The 14,456-nt window shown below is 40.4% G+C and overlaps 1 protein-coding gene across 1 annotated transcript; it reads left to right on the top strand.

Moving 5' to 3' along the window:
• Positions 1 to 6,998: 6,998 nt before the first annotated feature.
• Positions 6,999 to 13,166, top strand: LOC143884230 (protein DETOXIFICATION 41-like). Its single transcript, XM_077387679.1, has 8 exons — positions 6,999 to 7,383; positions 10,148 to 10,692; positions 11,678 to 11,764; positions 11,893 to 11,949; positions 12,081 to 12,319; positions 12,502 to 12,620; positions 12,713 to 12,799; positions 12,953 to 13,166. Exons 1-8 carry the CDS (start codon positions 7,087 to 7,089, stop codon positions 13,022 to 13,024), a joined length of 1,503 nt encoding a protein of 500 aa, XP_077243794.1. The 5' UTR covers positions 6,999 to 7,086; the 3' UTR covers positions 13,025 to 13,166.
• The last annotated feature ends 1,290 nt before the right edge of the window (positions 13,167 to 14,456 follow it).

Genomic DNA, 14,456 nt, shown 5'->3' with positions numbered 1-14,456 from the left:
TCTTATATGATGAAAGGCCTTAGAGTCCATTATTTTTTAAAAAGTACTGTACCGCCTTGTAGATCCGATGGTTAGGATCAACCTATGGAAATGATTTTTGGGGCACAACCTATTTAGGTTGTGTCCCATCTTATGGACGGTTTGGATCATCCTATGGTGTGGGCCGTATGGTACTTTTTGAAAAATAATGGATTCTAAGGCCTCTCATTATATAAAAACTCAAATTCATGTTCCCAAGAGCAATTAAATGATACTTAACGGCACTCCTCAACAAAACCCTTTAATAATATAGTGAGGGCCAACCTTGTTCGAAGATAGCCGCAGCATAAATATTTTGTGCCTGAAACATAATCCCCATATGATCCTAACCCTTAGTTCAGTAGGGGCAGAAACCCCTATGAATCGAAGGGTTAGGATCATCCGATGAAGTCCAAACAAATGAATTGTGTGGATCCTAAGTCCTAACCCTCAGTGCCAGTCATTTCAGAGAGTGTGGCCAATTCCAAAAAAAATGAAATTCCAACTTAAAAAAGACTCCTTTTTTACCTCATCTTACCTACTTAACTCCAGACTTCCAGAGGCCTAAAAGACTGTTGCGTAGGCTAATTTTCCCCTCTTTTGTCAGTTGGAATAAGAATATTGTTTGAAATATATGGTTTCTTCTCACATCATTGATTTGAATCTATCACATAGTACATGTGTACATGAGCTTGGTTGTTCATCAATGGGGCCCGCTAGAGATTTCACGTGTGGAACCGTGCCATATGTACTGTTGGAAAAACGCCAAACGGAATAGTAGGCTCAATGTATATGGTGATCAGGGACATTGATTTAGTGGGCCATCCCCACAATATAGGGGCCCACCTAGATTCCACCTCGAAAGGAGATCAAGACATGCAAAAATATCAATGCTACAGTTTTTTGGGAAATTGCTCAATAAAATCTCCCCTTGTTTACTTTCCATTGAGAGGTTGGGACCATCTAATAATTTTTTGGAGTGGCAATGATGCATGCCAAGTGTACGATGGGATGGATTCTCTGAAAACGTGAGGAGTCCCACTCTGTGCCATTATCCAATTCCAAACCACTCCTTTGTTGGGCACCCTCTTAAATAGGTTGTGCCCCCCAAAATCATCTCCACAGGGCGATCCTAACCCTCCAATTTGTAGAGGTATGGCAGAATATAGCTAGAAACTTTTATAAATTAGGAGGTTATGATCATCCTGTTGAGATGTTGGTTTTGGGTTTAAGGTTTAAGGGTTTTTGTTTTAGAAGTTTAGGGTTGGAGGTTTGGCGTTTAGGGTTATGTTGGGGACTGGCAAGTGAATGGTTTGGATCATCGAATGGAGTGGAGCCATTGCATTTTCCTAAAATACATGTATGTATGTGCACACCAAATAAGTTATACGTAAGAGATTTGGTAGCATCCGTCGCAGAAGGCATTTCGCAGATGGGCCTGCGACGGCATTTCGCAGATGGGCTGTTGCATGTGAGAGCAGCCACTTCATGAATGAAGACAAAATCTAATGAAAAGTGAGCCTGTGTGGCTGCTCTCACATGCAACAGCCCATCCGCGAAATGCCTTATGTGATGGACGCTAGCAAATCCCTATATTGTCATACTTGCTTTCAAAGAAGCCTTAATGCCCCCATTTGGGGCATGTTTGGCTACCATGAATTTGTTTTCATGATAAATCGGTGTCTCCGAAAGGAGATGAGGGGGAAGTCGCTAAAAATTAGGAAACCAAATCCAACTAGGGTGTTAGGCGATGAGATGTGGCTAAAAATAAGAAAAGGTCGATGCAATTTTGAGTAGAGTTTTTTGTTTCTGAATTTTAGCGACTTCACCCTCATCTCCACTTGGTGAAACTGATTTATCATGAAAACAAATTCATGCTAGCCAAACGTGCCCTAAGATTAAAGAAAACACTTCTAAAACGGGGTTCTATTTTGAAGATAAAAGACACTGGTGAAAATGACCGATGATTAGTGCGGATCAGAGCTCACTTTTTGTCTTCCATGTGTCACATAAATCGTCGGCCATCTTCAATCTTTGTGAAAATATGAACAACGAAGAGAGCTCCAATCTCGAGAAATGCCAAAAATGCATTAAAAATGACTAAATCTTAGGTCATTTTCAATGTTGTCTTTATTTTCTGGATGGAATCCCGTTTTAGAAGTGTTCTCCTTAAATTAAATTAAGGGTTTTGCTACTCGTTAAGGAGCATTAAAAGCTCTATTTTTTACTCATTTTTAGATGGCAGCCCCTCTTTTCCCACGTTTCATTAAATGCCCGCTACTTTTGTCAACATCAAGAAAAGATTGAAGCTTTAGAGGGGTGTCTATATAAAAAACAGCTTTCTATTATTAGTATAGTTAAATAGTAAGAACAATTGCTTTGATATCGACACTCCTCAAAAGCCTCTCTTTTCTTACCCCTACCTATTAAAGAGAGGAGTGCCCATATCAAAACAAAAGTGGGTCTCGCTCTACCGGAGTGAAAGGTGAGTCCAGGGACAGAGCCAGGGGGGCACTTGACACCCCCCCCCCCCCCCCCCCATATATATAGCTGGATCTTTAGTGTAAAAGATGAGTCATAAATGCACTGGACGGGGTTGTAAAAAGTAAAAAAATGGACCAAAAATCTATTGTCATTATTTTCCATTTTTTCTAGTTGTGATGGGCTGATGGGTGGCAGTACAAACCCGTAATTTTCAAAATGCACGATGCGACCCACTCCATAGGATGATCCAAACCGTCCATTTATTGGGCCACAACGTAAATAGGTTGCGCCCCAAAAATCATTTCTGTAGGATGATCATATCCCTCCGATCCATAGCAAACTTCAATAGATTGAAGGTTCAGGATCATCCTATGGATCGGAGGATTATGATCAGCCTATGGACATGATTTTTGGGGCACAACCTATTTACATTGTGGCTCAACAAATGGATGGTTTGGAACATCCTATGGAGTGGGCCAAACCGTACATTTTGAAAAATACGGGTGTAAGGCCACCCATCACATGATTTCTCTTCTACCCCTTTCCCTGAATTTCCACCCTTTTGTTTGTCTTTTCCTATACTAACTCTATTATAGGTAGGGGTAAGAAAAGAGATGCTTTTGAGGAGTGTCGATATCAAAGCAACTATTCTTACTATTTAACTATGCTAATAATAGAAAGCTGTTTTTGATATAGACACCCCTCTAAAGCTTCAATCTTTTCTTGATGTTGACAAAAGTAGCGGGCATTTAATGAAACGTGGGAAAAGAGGGGCTGCCATCTAAAAACGAGTATAAAAGAGAGCTTTTAATGCTCCTTAATGAGTGCCCTAAGGCTCTGTTCACTTGTTTTCTCGGGAAAGGAAAAGAAAAGGTTTCTCGGGAATCTGACGTGGCATTAGGAAAAGAAATCCAGGGAAACCGTGTAGGAAAAGGTTTCCCGAGAAACTGCTTGCCCATCTTTTTTCACTAGTTTTCACGGGAAAGCAAATCCGACCAAAATAGTGGGATTTGGTTTCCCACACTTGTGATAAAAGAGACATTTTCACATCATTTTTGGCAATTTCCATGTCATTATTTGACATTTTCCACCCAGGCTTGTTACTTTCTCAGGAAAGCAAGTGAACACCAGAATTCTGTCTTGTCAGGGAAAAAAGAGGTTGTTTTTCAGGGATTTGCTTTCCCGGGAACGCAAGTGAACAGAGCCTAAGGGCACTCGTTAGCAAAACCCTTAAATTAATCTTTGTGAAAATATGAACTGACATCTGGGGCATCCAAAGAGGCCCCAACTCTTTGAAAAATATTATGAAAAGTTAAAACATTTCATAAGCTTTGTCGTAGCATTTCTCGTACTAAAAACAATCAAATTCACAGCCATGAATAGTAAATTGCAATCAATGCTAAAAGACTAAAAATGTTTCCTTTTACTATTATTTTCCCACTTTTGCATGCATCCAAACGGGCCCTTAGTCCTATAATCCTATTTGGATTGCAGAAATTTAGAAAACGGTTTCTACACACAAGTGTAGATAAGTTATCTACACACCAGCTTAAAATACAGTGGGGGCCCACGTTTGGGTGATCCAAAGCATTCATTTGATGGGCCCTCATATAGATAGGGTGTGCCAAAAAAATCAGCTTCATAGGATCATCCTAACCCTTCGAACAGTGGAGGCAAAAAATGGACAGATTTGTGAAAGTTTATACACGCCCATTTCACCTCTTAAAATCGTAGAGTCGGGATGATCCTATGGAGCTGATTTTTTGTGGACACCCTTTCTATGTGAGGGCCAATCAAATGAATGGTTTGGATCGCCCAAACAATATATGCCCTCCATTGTATTTTAAGCTAGTGTGTAGAGCTTATCTACACTTGTGTGTAGAAACCGTTTTCTTGAAAGAGGAAAAACATTTCTTGTGGAAATTTTTATCCTAGATTTTTTTTCCCCAAAATAATCTGCTTGTCATTTGAGGAGTGAGGTTGCTGCTCTCACATGCAGCAGCCACCGCCTGCAATGGCCCCTAGCAAATCTCTATTATAAATGGAAGTCCTTTGTAGATTAAAAATAAACCGAAGTAGTCTGAGTTACTTTTTTCATACGTAATCAAACAATGGAAAAGAAAGAAACTCTGGAAAAAAATTATATTTTTTGCGGGACTGACTTGGTCGTGTTGAAGAAGGTTAGACCACCTAATTTAAAAATAGTTAGGTTTACCAAACCCCTCCAAGAATCCAAAAATGGGAGAGAGTGAGTGTTTTCATTTCTATGTGGACCACTTTTCATTTTTTATCTGTTTATTCAAGGGACAATGATCAAAAGGGATACGGGCATCTGTTCTTTTTTCCTATGTACCATGACCATCGCCATCCACAATTGGGTCCACCACTTGGACGGTCCAAATCATCCAACCATATTGCTACGTCTATGGTGGAGATCATGGGTTGGATAACGAAATCTGAAATAGATTGAGTTCTCTCTCTATATATTAAGAGAAATTATCCCTTTACATATAAAGGGTGGAGAGAGAAAATATCAACCCCCTTAATAAAGGGAAGTAAAAAAAGTGGGTTTGACCTGGATCAAAATCAAGGGGGAGAGTTTTCTCTCTCTCTGCCCTTGTTGGTTGATGGTCTAACGCCGTATAAAAACTTTTAAGAGTAGATAATAGAAATGATGGACATACAGGAAGAATAAAGGAGAAAATTAATCATGCAAGAGCAGGATGAAGAGATGAGGAGAGAGCTTGGATCAATTCTAATAAGAGATCTGTCGGGCTCTATTGAGGAAGGAATAAAACTAGCCATTAAATTGGGTTGAGGCTGATTCCTCAGTGGTGGTAAAGGTAGTGACAGGAGAATATAAGTGCCCGTGGAGGAAAAAACCTACTCGAGAGAGAATCATAACTTTTCTGGAAGAATTCAGTGAATGGAAGATCTCCCACAGATGGTGTGAAGCGAATCCGAACTTAAATCATTAAAGCAATCGTTATCAAAATAAGTCTCAGAAAGCATATCGAGCATCGGTATGATGTATATGCGAAAATGAGGAGACTGATTGCAATTTAGCATTCGTTTAGACATTCGCAATAAATGGGCAAATAACCTTCATTGTAGGATAAATGAAAGATAGTGCCTACATCTACCCTCGATTGGATAGTCATGGTGAATGGGTAAATAACCTTTGTCCTAAGATAAACTCCCAACACACTTTGTACACACACATTCATCGTGCATAGTCTCTCTCTCTCTCTAAGATAAACTCCCAACACACACATTCATCACGCATAGTCTCTCTCTCTAAGAATGCCCTTAAAATGAGAGATAACTCCATCTCTCACCCAAAACACTTTATGTTTGTGTTTTTTTTTTTTTTCTAAAAGGAAAATTCAAAACAAAATTCACTTTTTTTTAGAAACAAAAGATGGTGTGTCATTAAAAATAAATAAATATTAATGATATTATTAATAATAAATAAAAATGATGTACTTCTCGGATTCAGATGTTAAACGGATCGGATATACCATTTAACAGATTCGCATCCGCTAAGAGCCGGATATCTCATAAATGGATTCGGATAATATTCGCTTTAAACGGATTCGGATGCGGACGGTATACGAATTTTCGAATATCCATTTACACCCTTACTCAAAAGCAATCCGTGATTAAGAGGAGGGAACCCATTCCCTTACAAGTACATCCACATCTATCTAGTTTTCCGATGTGGGACGTTTTGGAGGGGAAAACCATCTGCCACTGTAGCTCAACAGATTTCCTATCGGCATCGATCGAGCACTGTCTTCATCCCTTTTCTTGCATTAATTTTCTCCTTTATTCTTCCCTGTACGTCCACCAAGAAAAACATGGTGTTGTACTTGTAGATATCCAAAAACACTTCGGATAACAAAAAGAGGTTGTTTAAACTTTAAAACCACATAGATGCTAATTATTCATCAGATATTAAATACTTATAGGAGTTTCTATACAAGAAGTCTTAGTGGTACGGTTTATCTGCCCAAGAAATCATGTAGTTTTGGCACTTGCAAAATGTGTGGTCATATTTGACCCATAAGCTCCCTATCCCTTTCCTCATCAATCATCACACCACATGAATGTAAGAGGCGTCCCTCTCTCGGGAAGTGATGTATCCGTCCCTTTTTTTCACTACTCTATTGAAGGGGGGCTGTCCCAAGTAAAAAAAAATTGGCCACACCACACTCATGAAGGAAGGAATGAAACTATACAAAAGAGACAGGATGTAGAGGGGCTGCTACTGAAATGATTCGTCGTACCACGTCAGATACAAGTACATAATTCCAAAAGTCATACAGGACTCTCTAGAAGAAGGTTTTGCCAAAATAAAAGGAAAGGTCTCCTTGAAGATGGTTAGCTTCAGCTACTTTTCTCTTAAGGCCTCAGAAACCGGTCGGTAAGGTCCAAGTCTAACTAAAACTCAGAATGGTAGATATAAGTGTACTTCATAAACCCTTCTTATCAGGTATATACTCCATAGTATAAATTTTCAGATGACTTAGTAGGGACTACTTCTGAAAAACTATTAACAGCAAGTACCGAACATTAGAAGAGATGCGAGAGACTATATCTGAGCCATTGATTCTGCGAGGTTCAATCGCAGGCAAGCCGTCGGATGTGATCGAAGTGCTTCTAGAAACTGAGCCAGTCCAATGCGGTTGGGTCGCACAGGTCGCCGCTTGGGAATCGAAGCTCTTATGGATCCTGTCCGGAGCTTCGATTATCGTCTCGATTTTCAATTTCATGCTCAGTCTCGCGACTCAGATGTTTGTGGGCCATCTTGGGGCTCTACAGTTGGCAGGGGCCTCCATAGCCAATGTTGGCATTCAAGGTCTAGCATATGGGATTATGGTATGTCCCTTTTTTCTTCTTCTTTTATTTGTTTTTTCACCCAATTATTCAGTCATGGTAAATTAAGTCTTTTATTATTATTTTCAGTCCCTCGAGGCCATAGCTCAATTGGATGGTGCTTTGTTTTGTGATTTTGAAATTGGGTTACCGATTCCATCAATCAAATGAAGAGTCAAAAATCCATCAAACATGTTTTGAGTACTAATTACTTAGAAAAAGATGAAATCACGAGTCAAATGGAATTAACTTATTAAGGCTGTTCATCGCGGGGATTGAAATCCTTGGTTAAGTTGTTACCTTCGATTGGCTATCCTGCTTGGTAGGGCTGCAACTCAGGTCGGGCGGGTCGGGTCGGGTTTTTTTCCGGAAAACCCACGATTCCCAAACCCGGCCCTACCCATGATAAATCTCGGGTTGGGTCGGGTCGGGTTTTTTCATGTTGACGCAATTTTTCAAGGAAAATTCTTGTTTGGCAAGGCAACTCAACTCGTAGAAGCAGAAATTACACTCACATTACACTTGAATCAAACAATGATGTAATTATACTTGAATCAAACAATGCTGTAATCAAACAATGTTGTAATTACAATCAAACAATGCCGAATCAAACACTTGAATTAACTCAACTCATAGAAGCAGAAATTACACTCACAATAACAGTGGGTGCGTGGGTTTTCACTTTTAACTTTTAACTAACAATAGAAAAAAATGTACATACTATAACTTATGTAACTCGGATCGGGTCGGGCCCCTTCAAACCCGGCTCAACCCGAGATTCATGCGGGCTTTTGAATGCTCAACCCGGCTCGACCCGAAACCCATGATACCTGAACCCAACCAAGGCTATTTTCGGGTTGGGTCGGGTCGATGCGGGTCGGGTAAAACCCGGCTCGAGTTGCAGCCTTACTGCTTGGATAGGTTTATCTTGAAATTAACTTCACCTCTGTTCACAAATTTTGTTCGGATATTACTTTGTCTAAGAACAAAAGTGAACGTGAACAAAGGATGGTCAGTCAATTCAAGAATAAAATAAACCCTGGTTTGGTATTCCCATGATCAACAGCTCTCCATTGGATTTAATCACCCATTGTGACCGTACACATGACTGTACAATCAGATGATCCGTACTGTCTATTATAGTGTCCCGTTAATGAAATTTTGGTTGTAGATATTGATGTATCATTTTTCTCTTCTAATCATCAATTTTAAGACTAATGGTGAGATAGATAAGATTATAAGGTAGGGCCACTGGTGCGTTGCTTGAACCATCTGAGATTTTCTGTGTCTTTCCTTGGCTCAAGTCAGTGAAGCCATGCCTGTCGGCCCACCTTTTTCTTTGACTCCTAACTCAGTTTCGTCCTCCCTTTGCTGTCACTCAACAAGGTAGGTGGAAAACAGGGGTTGAGCCTCTGGCTCAATTGGTTAGGGCTTTGAGGTCAGGGTTCAATCCCAGCTTACCTACCAAAAAAAAGTACTTAGAAACCCTAAAGAGTATTGCTTTAGTTAGGTTGTGTTAGGTCTAAAATTGGTAACAGGTTATGGTAGGGCCTGAAAGGCTGATCTGGGCCTGAAGGGCTGATCTGAACCTGAAGGGCTGATCTGGACCTGAAGGACTGATCTGGGCCTGAAGGGCTGATCTGGGCCTGAAGGGCTGATCTGGGTTGATCTGGGCTTGAAGGGCTGATCTGGACCTGAAGGGCTGATATGGGCCTGAAGGGCTGATCTGGACCTGAAGGGCTGATCTGGACCTGAAGGACTGATCTAGGCCTGAAGGACTGATCTGGGCCTGAATGGCTGATGGAGTCCTACGCTTAGCACAAGAGCACAGACAAGAAGACAAAGGGTCAGAAGACCAACCCGGAGTGGTGCTCCGGACGGGCGCTTCGACACTCAAGTCAGTATGAGCAGGAGTGCAAAGCAATTCTGAACTGAGGAGCTTAGGGTTTTGATTCCAGATCTCAGAACCCTCACCTTAGCACAAGTGAAGGCTATTTATAGTGATTCTGAGCCACCTGTCCAGGACAGGTGGTAACACCTGACTGGACCAGGTTTCATGCCTAGTAAGGGCAGGTGGAAGTCCCTGATTGGTCCAGGACTGATCTAGGCCTGAAGGACTGATCTGGGCCTGAATGGCTGATGGAGTCCTACGCTTAGCACAAGAGCACAGACAAGAAGACAAAGGGTCAGAAGACCAACCCGGAGTGGTGCTCCGGACGGGCGCTTCGACACTCAAGTCAGTATGAGCAGGAGTGCAAAGCAATTCTGAACTGAGGAGCTTAGGGTTTTGATTCCAGATCTCAGAACCCTCACCTTAGCACAAGTGAAGGCTATTTATAGTGATTCTGAGCCACCTGTCCAGGACAGGTGGTAACACCTGACTGGACCAGGTTTCATGCCTAGTAAGGGCAGGTGGAAGTCCCTGATTGGTCCAGGCAGCATACCTAGCAGGGGACAGGTGTGGGCTTTGTAGTGGTCCCTGTGAGGGCCACGTGTCAACAGCCGATTGGTTGCATATTTTGGACCCCATTAGGTTGGATGGTCCAATGGGCCTCATTCCACCGTGGCCCACTTCATGGACGACCTGGATTATGCTAGAGCAGATCTTTGTTTATGGTTACAATGGGTGATTAATCAATTAACCCAATTGGTCCCTTCATTTTGTGACCCTTGTGTTCTAATTTAGTAACTAATCCTTCAATTTTTCTAATCTAGTCTCTTCCTTACATACATAATTTCACACTCTTCCATTACTCTTCTTTTTCAGTTGGGCATGGCCAGTGCAGTGCAGACTGTTTGTGGCCAAGCTTATGGCGCAAAGAAGTATAACGCTCTTGGTATCATCTGCCAAAAAGCCATGATCCTACACCTAGGAGCTGCAGTTTGTCTCTCTTTCCTTTACTGGTACTCGGGCTCGGTACTTCGACTTATTGGGCAATCGGACGACATAGCAGCCGAAGGCCAGGTATTTGCACGTGGTCTACTCCCTCAGCTTTACGCCTTTGCCCTGAATTGTCCAATGCAGAGGTTCCTCCAGGCCCAGAACATAGTAAACCCCTTAGCTTATATAGCTGTGGGGGTCTTCCTAGTACATTGCCTTCTCACATGGGTGTCTGTGTTTGTTTTGAAATATGGACTTCTTGGGGCTTCTCTTACCTTGAGCTTGTCCTGGTGGCTCTTAGTTATTCTAACTGCAGCTTACATACTCCTCAGCCCTTCTTGCAAGGAAAGTTGGACAGGGTTCTCTACAAAGGCTTTTACTGGCTTATGGCCATATCTCAAGCTAACAGTTGCATCTGCTTTTATGCTATGGTATGTTGCATTACTCCCGAGAGAGAGAGAGAGAGAGAGAGAGAGAGAGAGAGAGAGAGAGAGAGAGAGAGAGGTGTAGACCTGGCAAATGGCCGGGCCGGGTCAAACGGGTCAGGGTAACGGGTCCGGGCCGGGTCTACCCGCGGGTCAATTTTCAAACGGGTCACAGATTGGTGACCAGGACCTGGAATTTACGGGAGGGCCCGGTGGACCCGCAGGTCCGGGTCACTTTTTGCCAGGTCTAGGGAGGTGTGTGTTTCTAGAAGGTGTTTTATACCTATAAAGAAATTTACATCTATAAGGTATTTAATAGCTATAGAGTATTTTACATCTATAAGTTATTTAATAGCTATATAGAATTTTACATGTGTTTGATATTTAAAGAGAATTCTTTCCATGTATAAGATATTTAACACCCTCCATTTAAAACAAAAAAAAAGATATTTAACACCCACAAACAAATAAGATTCATTTTTAAAGTAAATTAATAATTGAAGGAAACTTCATATTTATAAGGTTTTAATAACCTAGTGGGCCACTTAAGGCCCTGTTCGTTTGACATTGTGAGCCCCAAACCGATTATTGGACAAATAAACAAACGTTATTTAAGTGTCCAATAATTGGTTTGAGGCCCATAATTGGTTGTCACAATCTCAAACAAACAGGGCCTAAGTTTTCTCAAAGGATTGTTCAAGAAATAGTCTCTCTCTAAATAAACATTTTAATTTGCTGATGACATCTTCGTTCAGCATGCGACATGGACCCACTAGGTGAGCCGATGACACATTTGTCATTGTCTGCACGGTCATGGTCGTTTTGGTAATACATGCTCGTGTTCCTAGTTGATCTCGTTTATATAATTTTGCCTGAACTTTTTTAACAGCTTAATTCTTCTTCTCTCTCTACTTTTCTTTTCTTTTTCTCAGTAAAGAATTATTTTATGTTTATTATCTTGTGTATTTTCTCCTGATTATGTTTGATACAGCTTGGAGATATGGTACTCCCAAGGGCTTGTTCTTATATCAGGCCTCCTTACCAACCCAGAAATTGCACTTGATTCCATTTCAATATGGTAACTAAGCAACTCCCATTTATTTTTAAAGATCAATTTACATTAGACATCTCTATTTATCTTCTTGTAATAATTCTATATACTGGGTACTTATATTTTTCCTTTTTAACTGTTATGATACATCTCAGCATGAATTACTTGAACTGGGACATGATGTTTATGTTGGGCCTCAGCACAGCAGCCAGGTTGGTAATTACAGCCCATTTTTGTATCCATTTATACATAAATGAGTAAAAGTGTAGGCATTTTCCTTAAGCTATGTACTTAAAACAATTCTAATTCAATTTTCATTTTCAATTCTGTGTTCAATTTTCAGTGTTCGAGTCGGAAATGAGCTTGGGGCTGGTCATCCGAGAGTCGCAAGGTTCTCAGTGTTCGTCGTCGTCGCCACCTCCATAGCTATTAGCGTAGTCTTCAGCATAATCGTTTTGATATTCCGCACCCCGTTAAGCAAGGCTTTTACTAGTACTACTGAGGTTATTGAGGCAGTCTCAAATCTAACTCCACTGCTCTCAATCTCGGTGTTCTTGAACGGAATTCAACCTATCCTTTCAGGTAAGACGCACCCCAGTATACACAATAAATGGATAATTAGCCATATATTTATTTGGCCTGTTTGGTTTTAATGTTAATTTTACTTTTTGGGTGGGGGGCTATTTTTTTCCATCCAAAGAGAAATGCTGGATAATGGATATTTGTAGTTGTGGGTTATGATTCAAGGGCTTTTGAGATTGCAGGTGTGGCCATTGGGAGTGGATGGCAAGCTCTAGTGGCCTATGTTAATCTAAGCACTTACTACATTATTGGACTCCCCATTGGATGTGTTCTTGGCTTCAAAACAAGTCTAGGAGTTGTTGTAAGCACCCAAGAAAAACCTCTCTCATCCTACATGTTTTCCAATATATTTCTTCTCTTCTGTCCTTGACTTTCTGTTTGGATTTTCTACAGGGGATATGGTGGGGAATGATTTTTGGAGTTTTTCTGCAGACTGTAACTCTGATTTTCTTGACAGTTAGGACAAACTGGGATAAAGAGGTACCGTGCCTTAATCTAGTCACTGAATCTCCTTTCTCTTCTTTGTTTAGCTGGATTTCACTAAATAATCGCCATCGATGATTAAATCTCCTTTCTCTTCTTTGTTTAGCTGGATTTCACTCAATAATCACCATTAATGATTTTCTCATGTAGGTTGATAACGCCAGTGATCGCTTGAAGAAATCTGCAGCTGAAGATAATCTAGGCATTGTGAACATTATATGATCATTTTATACCTTGAATGTCTTTGTTCTCCAAAATATAATGAGGTCAGTTGGCAACAAGCTTTCTGTTGTCTGTTGCGCAATCCCTGTTCTCACTTGAATTTTTGAAATTTCAGAGTACAATAACTACAAAATTGGCACTAGAGTTAATATGTTGTATAAAATTTGAAAATTAAATGCTTTGGAGTGGTGCCATAAGGCCCATAAGTAACCTGAATCTTTTTTAAGAAATAATAATCAAATTATGAGTTCCAACTCTGGGCTCGATAGTATGACATCCACATGAGAAGCCCCATTCGAATCAAGGAATATTACATCTCCATGATCTGATAATCACTTCGTTTAGACCTGTTTGTTTTGGATATTAAGAACCGATTGTGAGTCCAAAACTGAATATTGATCTGAATTAAAGCCCTGTCAGTTTAGGATTATGTCAACTGATTATGAGTGCCAAACTGATTATTGGACCGAAGTTGAAACCTAATTTTGGGTCAAATAATCTGTTTGAAACTAACATTTGGTTGTCTTCGTTTAAGATTATGACAACCGATTGTGAGTGCCAAACCTACTATCGGACTCAAAATTAGGTTTAAATTTGATTACAACAATCGGCTGTCATAATCTTAAACGAACATGACCTAAATGTGATTGTGAGTCCACAACTCATTATTTAACTCAAATCTACGTTTAATTATGAATCCAATAATCAGTTTTGGACTCACAATCGGTTCTCAAATCCAAAACAAACTGCGAGGGCTCAACTAACAAACAAGATGACTGAGACTCATACTTGTTGGATAATCCCTAAAGCTATCTAATTGACGGTTAAGAAAAATGAACAAGATTCAACATATTCAGTATTTGATATATGATCGTACGGTTACTAAAAACTCTGACCTGGATGAAAACTCGACAGAGGTAAAAATGTAAACTTGGGCAAGCCAATGATCGATGTGGTCAAATTTTCATTAACTCATTGTGGTAAAATCAACCAGACTCAGGTGAATCCTAGACTGACTCGGAGAGTTTTTTCAAACCATGTGCGTAAGAAGTGTGTGACTAGATTGAACATAGTAACTTAAAATGAATATGAGAGAAAATGCTAATCACGCGGAGTCGCAGATTGCTAGCTAGTGAACTCTGTGTGAGAGAAAATGTTTTGAATTAAGGCACTGTTCGTTTGAGATTATGACAACCGATTGTGAGCCCCCAACCGATTATTGGAGTCACAATTACATTAATTTTGAGTCAAATAATCAGCTAAGGGGCATACAATCGGTTGTCATAATCTCAAACGAACAGGGCCTAAGTGTGGCCTTCCCTAGCTGATTAAATTACAATGACAGTATCTCCCATTGTTTTTTAGCATACCGATTGGATTTGATACATCGAGATACAAAATTCACCGCATTTTTATATATCAAAGATTTTCA

This window comes from Tasmannia lanceolata, unplaced genomic scaffold (genome assembly GCF_043159265.1).
Source record: "Tasmannia lanceolata isolate RefF3 unplaced genomic scaffold, GAP_Taslan_0.1 ptg000008l, whole genome shotgun sequence".
NCBI lineage: Eukaryota > Viridiplantae > Streptophyta > Magnoliopsida > Canellales > Winteraceae > Tasmannia > Tasmannia lanceolata.
The sequence above is the reverse complement of the archived record's forward strand: the minus strand, read 5'-3'. Positions and strand labels throughout refer to the sequence as shown.

Bases quoted from the DNA above. Each gene is read 5' to 3' on its own strand.
- LOC143884230 (XM_077387679.1), top strand. From the start codon at position 7,087: ATGCGAGAGACTATATCTGAGCCATTGATTCTGCGAGGTTCAATCGCA. The intron at 7,384-10,147 runs GTATGTCCCTTT...CTTCTTTTTCAG, and splicing joins GTCTAGCATATGGGATTATG to TTGGGCATGGCCAGTGCAGT. The intron at 12,800-12,952 runs GTACCGTGCCTT...TTTCTCATGTAG, and splicing joins GGACAAACTGGGATAAAGAG to GTTGATAACGCCAGTGATCG.